The sequence below is a fragment of the Buceros rhinoceros genome, unplaced genomic scaffold (assembly GCF_000710305.1).
Source record: "Buceros rhinoceros silvestris isolate BGI_N320 unplaced genomic scaffold, ASM71030v1 scaffold138, whole genome shotgun sequence".
NCBI classification, from domain to species: domain Eukaryota; kingdom Metazoa; phylum Chordata; class Aves; order Bucerotiformes; family Bucerotidae; genus Buceros; species Buceros rhinoceros.
Genome location: NW_010426086.1, coordinates 15,185 through 23,743, shown reverse-complemented (window position 1 = coordinate 23,743; position 8,559 = coordinate 15,185). Strand labels below are relative to the sequence as shown.

Below are 8,559 nucleotides of genomic sequence, written 5' to 3'. Positions count from 1 at the left end.
CTGAATTCTGAATTTCAGCCTGAAGCATGGACGGAATTATGGCAGCAGACTCCCGGAGCAGGTTTATTCTCCCCCAGTTCTCCTGCTTTCAGCAGCACTGTTCTCACACCTCTGCTTAGCCTTTGGGAACACACGGGTTAACCGGAGAGCGCGCACTACTCACACCGCGCTTACTTGGGCCAGTGGCCTTCTAGTCTCCCAGAAGGGCCTTTGTTTCAGCAGCACGGCTTGTGGAGCACAGTTCTGCTCTGCTTTAGCGCGGATGTGAGCAGGCCCTTGCAGAACGGCACATATTCACGGACAGGATCCACCCCGTCATCTACACACCACCAGGTTCTTGCAGAACGCTCGCCTAGGACAGTGATGGGCAGGAGCACCCCGTCCAGTTACGTTTCACATCACTGGCCCTGGGCTCAGACCGGCTGTGGGTGGAAACAACTCACTGCAGCTATTAATTTCCGTGAGCTTTCAGCACTCTTTATCAGGTTCTTGCAGAACGCTCGCCTAGGACAGTGATGGGCAGGAGCACCCCGTCCAGTTACGTTTCACATCACTGGCCCTGGGCTCAGACCGGCTGTGGGTGGAAACAACTCACTGCAGCTATTAATTTCAGTGAGTTTTCAGCACTCTTTATCAAATTCTCTTAAACCAGACCTAAAAACACCTCCTGAAGAAGCCAGCTTTCAGTAGTTGAGGGGTGATCTCGATACCAGCTTGTCCCTGCTCTGCACCCGGTACCTCTGACTCTGCGCTTACAGCAGCTCTGGGGTCTGACAGCTCCTCACAACGTGGGAGCATCTGAGCCATTCCCTAAGGACTCGGGTTAAAGCCTGTGCAGAGTCAGAGGAAAAAGACGAAGCCTCTGTGGTCCTTCACACCACACATGCAGCAAACCAGGAACGCGCTAGCCCACAAAAGCCCATCAAAAGGACTCGTCTCACGAGGTTCTCACTGCCACCCACGTGCCTCCCCTCTTGTGCAAAAAGGCCGAGTAGGTCTGTGCCAGGAGACAGGCCAGCGAGGTTCGCTGCTGTACTCATCGGAGCCCAGTCCCTGGAAACCCCCAGCCACGTGGCTGTCGGAGGGTCGTGGCTGTGGCTCAGGGTGAGAAAGTGCCTGCAGATAAACACCACAGCCTTTTCCTGCGAGGGATGTGTCATTCTGTCAAGGTGTACACAATTCTTGCTTTATTTCCTAGGTACCAGCGATCTCCTTGAACCCTTGCCATTCACACACAGCTGCCGCCGCGACCCGTGTCTCTAGAGCAAGGCGTAACACGCAGTCGAGCAGCTACCGCATTTTAACAACCTTACACACTTGGTGACAAACGGGAGCTTTAGGTCAAGTTGACAGAAATCATCCTAACGTTCCAGCCCGCCTGCCAGCGCTGAGGCACACCTTTTGTCTGGGAGTTTAAAGTACTTCATTTCTTTGCAAGTGCTGGCGTGCGAAGGGCCGGGAGGGAGGCGTGGAGGAGCAGCGCAGGGGTAGTGGTGGTTGATGGGGGTTTAGCTGGAGGAACGCAGCTGGAGCCCAGCGAGTGGCTGGTCCTCCAGCAAGCCTTGCTTTATAAAACTAGCACGTGAAAAAAGAACTTGATCTGTATGAAGTGAAATATAAGCGAATACGCAAATTTTGCAGCTTGCGAGTTAGAATGTATTTGACCGTTGGGAGGTGAGTAATGACTTTGGTAGTGGCTTGCAGGGAGGCTGAATGACCCTTGTGCTGAGGAATTCAGCAAGCCAGGGCTGCCCCACCTCAGGTAAAGCCTTCTCCAGGTGACCCGAGGCAGTAAGATTTGCCTCCCATGAAACATCCGGTATTTGCTGCGCCTCAGCCTAATTGTTTTCATCTCCTAGTCACAATAAAAGTCCATTTTCTCCTTTAAAAAAAATACAGAGAAGAGGAAAATAATTTCGTTTTACAGTGCTGGCAAGCTCTGTTGTACTCCAGAGCGAGCAGTAAAGGGATTCCCGCAGTGCCGCGAGAGGTCACTGCGCGCCTCAAGAACTAAAGCAGGCGACAGAGCTGTCAGCCGTGGAGCTCCCTGCTCCAGCAGACATCCCGGGCCAGGCCAGGGATGCTCCTTGAGGATGGCCTTGAGAGGGCGAAGGCGCTGGCTTTGTGCGTCCAGGGACATTCAGGACTTTCTCATCTATGGTGGGGGTCAAGTTTAGCTCTGAGTGGGAGTAACCAGAAAATATAATTTAATTAGTATTTGGCTGATGCGAACTGTGTTGGTGGCTTCAGCCAAGCTCGTAGAAACTCGTCTTCAACTACCCGTCCCAGCGTCTTCCCCAGACCAGCAGAGCAGGGGGTAGTTGCGGGGGACACACCGGGCGCTTCTCCGGAGCAGAGCTGAGGGTGCCTCCTCCTCTGTCGCTCTCTGCTGAAGGAGAGGGGCCACTTACAGGGCTGGCAGCGGGCACCTTCCATGTGCTCCTGGGCAGCTCAGCATTACCGAGGAGAAAACCCTCGGGGAAAACTCTGCTCAGAGCTACCAGAGAGGGAAAAGGCGCCGACGCTTACAGCCTCTGAAAGGAGCAAAGTCACATCTACGGGACACAGATCGAAGCGATGTGAAGGCACAGCGAACTTTCTTCTTTCTTTCCCCTTGTCTTCGGTAGCTAGTTCTGCTGGTGAGAAGAAGCCAACGGGTATTCACATAAAGCCAACCTTTGCAACAACTTGGATAGAAAACAGGCAATAAACGGCCACTCCTTGTACCATTCGCTGTTGTCATTCTGGCGCCCGTAACTGAGGGATGGCTGCACAGAGGTGGAGGCTGAGGTGGCAAAATCCTTCCCCAGCAAAGGGGTTTTCCGCTGGATACCTTCCCCAGAGGTCCCGGCATCCTGCTCCTCCCCAGCAGCTCTAGTTCTGCAGCTGTTTACATGGTCTGAGGCACTTACAACTCCATCAGATTCTTTTTCTTAACGGTAACAAGGGGGAGGGAAGCACATTCTCCCACAGGTTTCTCACAGCGTAACGCAATTGGGTTCTGTGACTGTTCTCTTTCCATGTGCCCTGCGCCATCAGCACATGTTCTCTTTCCATGTGCCCTGCGCCACTGTGAACACCAGCACATGGCTGTAGCGTCTGTCACAACAGAGCTTTCCCAGGGTATCTGACAAGCTGTAATTGTCTTTCAGAAAGGAAAAGTTCAAATTCCAGCTGAAGTCCCTGAAAGTTCACACATCCTTTTGCATATCTGAGGCAAAAATATTTCAGATAATGTGATATTTCTCCTCTGTGGTCTGCAGAAGACCAGAAGGAGTTCAGATCTGAGTAAGACAGCTATCCTGACTGTCACAACCCAGGAAATCAACAGTATGTTCACGACCTCTCCTCAAGAAAGGGAGAGCCCGGAGCTGCCTATGTGCAGAAATAAAGCGTTTCACAAACACAGTAAGAGTTAGTCTCAGGTATGGAAAATCCATCAGATAATGCAGCTAAATCAACATCGTCTTCTGCTTTCCCATTTATGAGTAAGAGGTGTAAAGTCCAGAAGGGCTCGGGTTCCTTTCCCATATTCCCAGCGTACATTTGACGTGCTCTGGTCAAGGGGAGGGTGGGCTGGGCTTTTCCTGGGAGTTCCGCGTTGCCAGCGGTGATGGCAGGACTGGTCTCATCTGCATAAGCTCTTTCGGGACATTTGGAAGGTTTCAAACTCCAAAGACATTCAGGTTTTATAGTCTGGCAGGTAAAGCAGAAACTCCTGTGCTTTGCTGTAGTATTTTTCCCTGGAACTCTGAAGATGTCTGAGTCTTTGTGGATGATTAACTAGTGGTAGCAAAGTACCGCTCTGGTGAGAGTCCCGCAAGGGAGATGTACTGCTTGTTTGGCGACGAAAAGCACGTACCTGGGGACAGACAGAACGTGAGCCTGAAGAACTACGGATTTCTGAAATCATCAGTGACTTTTACCTTGAGGAATTCTCCTGTTTGCTCTGCACTCCATAACTTTCCTTCTCTTTCTGCTCGCGCTCATAAACACTTAGGAAGAGGTTTAGCTCTGCACAAGGCTGAGAGCTGGGAAAGCCTGAGTTTTAACAGCTCTGGCAACTAACAGCCCCTCTGCTGCGGCATTTCCAACAGGTAAAAGTGAAATAATGCTTCTTCTTCTGCCAGGGAGTGACAGTGGTATGTGCTGTGGTCAAATGCTTTGCAGAGGAAAAATGAGGTGTAACAATTTGATCTGCGGTGGCATCGCGTAGGTCGCTGGCTAGAAAGCAGGGGGACTACCCTGGGGTGTTAAAAGCTCCTGTTTCAAGGTGTTGTGGAGTAAAGGCAGCTGGGAATTTACACTACTCGAACAAGCGAGCAGGAAACAAAACACGACCTACTGAATCACGGTTCTTTTTCTGTTCTTTTTGTTCTGAGGGAAAGGTTAAGTGCTTCACACTTTTTCCGTAACTCCGGACAGTTTATTTCCCCTGGATTACGCTTCTAGCGTGTATGAAGTGGGCAGGTGAAGCCGGGGGTTCTCCCAGATGCTGTTCCATTGCTGGCGGTGGACAGCAGCACAGGAGTGCAGCAAACCTGCCTGAGAGGTCAGGACCCAGGTACCCCGACTGCTGAGGATGGTGATTGCTTCCTTCCTTCCTCTGAGCAGAATCCGGACTGGATTATCTGCTAAACGAGTCACACTGCATGTTCTGATGGTTGATTACTGTGATCACAGGATCTGTCAGTTGTCACTTGAAAGTTACCAGCAGCAGTAAACCCTGTAATGGATTTTTAACTATTTATCATTTCTTAGATGGTGTTCGTGCCTTCAGTCTGATGGATTTAAATATGGAAGAGGAATTCTAAAAGTGCTGGGAATACGCTGGGAATAAAAGCGTGGGAAGAGGAGCCACAAGGGGACTGTGCTGCTGTGATCAGAGCAAATCTCGGAAAAAATGGAAAAAAAGGCAACGAGCAATGAGACTGAGCCACTGACTTGCAGGAAAGACGTCTCAGACTGTAATGAAGAAGACTGTAAAGAGAACGGACTTCTGGTCAGGACCACTAAACCTGCCCTACGGCTCGTGGAGAATGGCAGTAAAGTCCACCCCAGCCAGGGAGATAAAGGGGAGGCAGCTCAGATCTCAAATGGTTATTCAGGGGTTCAGAGCTCGCTTCCCTGCAGTGGAATGGGGGAGGTGGAGGACGCCCAGTGCACGGCCCCAGCAGCCACCACCACCACCACCACCTCCACCACCTGCGGAGCAGAAGGCCAGCAGCAGCTGATAGAGCTGGAAGACAGAGAGACCTGGAGCAAAAAAATTGACTTTCTCCTCTCTGTCATAGGATACGCAGTGGATCTGGGGAACGTGTGGAGGTTTCCTTACATATGCTACCAAAACGGAGGAGGTCAGTGATTAGTGCTGCACCGGGGTGCTGAACTTCCCTGCTTAAAACGCGTAATTTAGTGGCTTATTTTAATATTGTGTATAACAAATGACCAAGGGAAAAGCACTTTTCAAGGAAACTGGAAACCCTAAATACTGGGATAGGATAACTAGACACATTAAGATGGAAGAAAAACTATTTAGCAAGATGTAAAAAATCAGTACAACTAGCAGATGAGCGCCCGTTAGGTGCAGACCCACCTGCCAAGAGAACAGACTCAGTCCCCGGCCCAAGGAGGATTTAAAATCAGGTAAAGCAACGAGACAAAGCTGGCTCGTCAGGAGCTAGGCTCAGCTCCGAGCTAGGGCTCAGACTCCCTGGCAGAGCAGCCAAACACCAAGCGAGTCAGGCAGAGCTGGGGGAGGATTTTTGTCTCCCTGAGGTAACGAAGGCGTTTTACAGGAGAAATGGATTATTTTACCTGTAGCCCATCTCACGATTGTACCCACTGTAGCCAGCACAGTCGTGGTGAACCCCAGGATACTGGTTACAGCAAGGTGAGAAGTTAGGTCTGAGCGCCTCACCCACGCTGCTGCTAAGTAGTTACTCTGAGGAGAAATCCCAGGGTAACTCCGCGCGGCGCGCTGCCTCGGGAGGGGACCTGCGCTTTCCCTGGGGGATGGAGGATCTGGTGGTTATGGAGAGCTGGTACCGTGGGAGAAAAGTCCTGGGAGGAGTGACAATCCCCTGCTTGCTCTCTTGCAGGAGCATTCCTCATTCCTTACACGATTATGGCCATCTTTGGAGGGATTCCTCTCTTCTACATGGAACTAGCGCTAGGACAGTACCACAGGAACGGATGTATTTCGATTTGGAGAAAAATATGTCCTATATTCAAAGGTAAAGAAGGGAAACGGAAAGTTACTAGGAACTTTCTGAATAACTGGAAGGTTTTCCTGTAAAGCTGACATTTCTGAAAAAAACCCGAAAATCTTATAAAACAAAGTGAGAGTTGTTCTACACGGGATTTTGGCTTTACAAAGAAAGCTTTCATAAAACTTCACGTACACCTGCAGATGTATACGTGTACACTCGTATACAAGTACAACGTGCAACTCTCAAATTAATTACACAGAGGCCAGTCCGCTTTCTCTGACCCAAGCCTGAAAAGACACCCCCCGCCCCCCCCAACATAATTAATGAAGTGCAACATTACTGAATCCAAGGCAAAATGAAAACCAGGAGAGCACAGATCTACTACTTCTGATCTGTCGATTGCTCGTGTCCTGCGGAGCCTCCTAGAGCAGAGGGCCCTGACCTGTATGCTCATTTACTCTTGCTCTGGTCTTGTCTTCTCATTTACCGAGAGAGCAAGATGCTGTCTCTAAATTCCAGGGCTTTAGGAACAGACGAACAGACCCATGTAAGCATCTCTGTCTCGATTAAGGATGCTTTTTTGGAATCGGAGCCTGAACGTTTCCGAAGCCACAAGAAATTCCAGTGTTGTGAACACTTGTGAGGGTCCGCGGACCTCCTGCAGAGCTGCCTCAGACCGTTCCTGGTTGTAGCTGGTGCGATAGCCAATTCCTTCTTTCTCTTTTTGCACTAAAATTTACACTCATTGCACCTATTTCCTGCCTTACTAGGAATCGGCTTTGCCATCTGTGTCATAGATCTTTACGTCGCCTCCTACTACAACACCATTATGGCCTGGGCCTTTTACTACCTCGTCTCCTCCTTCACGGCGCAGCTGCCATGGACGAGCTGCACCAACGCCTGGAACACAGGCAACTGCACAAACTACTTCAGCAAGGACAATGTCAGCTGGTCCCTGCACTCCATCTCGCCCGCAGAAGAATTTTATACGTAAGTGCATGTAAGTGAGGAGAGTGACACCAGACAGAAGGGGGGGACATGTAGCGAGCTTCTCTTTGGAGGGGGAGCAGGGCTGGTCATGCCCAGCACCCTGTTCTGAGCAGTCCAGATAACAGCTGAATACTTGTAGGTGTCTCCTCTGTATGGGAGGGTGCTCTGTATTTTAGATCAGAGGTTCCCAACCACTGTCAGCTGCCAGCACTTCATTTATCATCACTGGCATGCCATTAATATCAAACTTTTAATTAAAAAAATGTAACTCCAGAAGGACATGACTCCCAAGGCTACTGATCAACGCCTCGGGCTACGTGTAATGCCCAGGCCACAGTAAGGGACTGTTCAAAACATACTTAACACACGTGTTTGTTAAAAAATTATCTATACTGGCTTTTTCTTTCCTCTTTCAGCCGCCAAGTTCTACAGGTGCACAGGTCCAACGGGCTGGATGACCTGGGGGGCATTAGCTGGCAACTGACCCTCTGTTTGTTGTTAATCTTCACCATTGTATACTTCAGCATCTGGAAAGGGGTCAAAACATCTGGCAAGGTGAATGCAAAAGCAAGACAAATCAACTTGCAAGAGTATAGTCTAGCAGCACCCACAAATGAGCCAATTAACTTGGCAGAGAATGATCTCAGCTTGTCTCCACGACAGGGGTGATAGACTCGTGTATCTGTGAAGCTCTTACTGCAGCGCGGCCGCTGCTGTTACCCAAGTGATATGTAACAACAGTAACGAACCCCCTGTTCTCCGGACAAGCACAACCCTGCCAGGAGAAAGTGTGGGTGTAGAAGTGCAAACCGCCTGTTTACAGACTTCTGAGAAGCTCACATCGAGATGTTACAACTGCTAAGAGCTGTAGTAAGAGTAACTGATTATTGCCGTTGACTTTCTACCCGTGGCAAACGCTATCTTACTGTTTTCCCCCACAGGTGGTCTGGGTGACTGCCACGTTCCCTTACATCATACTCTTCATCCTGCTAGTGAGAGGAGCAACTTTGCCTGGGGCTTGGAGAGGTGTCCTCTACTACTTGAAACCTGACTGGCAGAAACTCCTGGCTACTGAGGTAAAAAAAAAAAATATAAAAGGGTAGAGATTTGGTTTTAGCCTGTCAGGATGTATATAGTTCAACATCTGTTTCCAGCACAGAGCATGATTAAACAGATCTCTCAGCACGGACTTAAAAGCTTGACTTCGTGCTCTCGTTTCACAGTCATGCTCTTCTGACCATACTCATTTTTTTTAAGATCATCAATTTATCGTGAACTAACAGCAGAGTCCCCATACAGTGGTTGAATAGAATCAATGATATGGTTAGAAAGACAAGTCACCGAACAATTTTTCAGC

The 8,559-nt window shown here is 49.6% G+C and overlaps 1 protein-coding gene across 1 annotated transcript in view; it reads left to right on the top strand.

Annotated features, from left to right (window-relative positions):
- The first annotated feature begins 4,895 nt into the window (after nucleotides 1-4,895).
- The window catches only part of SLC6A4 (solute carrier family 6 (neurotransmitter transporter), member 4), an 11,903-nt gene continuing 8,239 nt past the window's right edge, over nucleotides 4,896-8,559 (top strand). Inside the window, exons 1-5 of the mRNA XM_010141323.1 lie at nucleotides 4,896-5,357; nucleotides 6,102-6,236; nucleotides 6,983-7,202; nucleotides 7,619-7,757; nucleotides 8,144-8,278. Coding sequence (XP_010139625.1) covers nucleotides 4,904-5,357; nucleotides 6,102-6,236; nucleotides 6,983-7,202; nucleotides 7,619-7,757; nucleotides 8,144-8,278 — 1,083 coding nt within the window. The 5' untranslated portion in view covers nucleotides 4,896-4,903. The remainder of the gene's footprint in view (nucleotides 5,358-6,101; nucleotides 6,237-6,982; nucleotides 7,203-7,618; nucleotides 7,758-8,143; nucleotides 8,279-8,559) is intronic.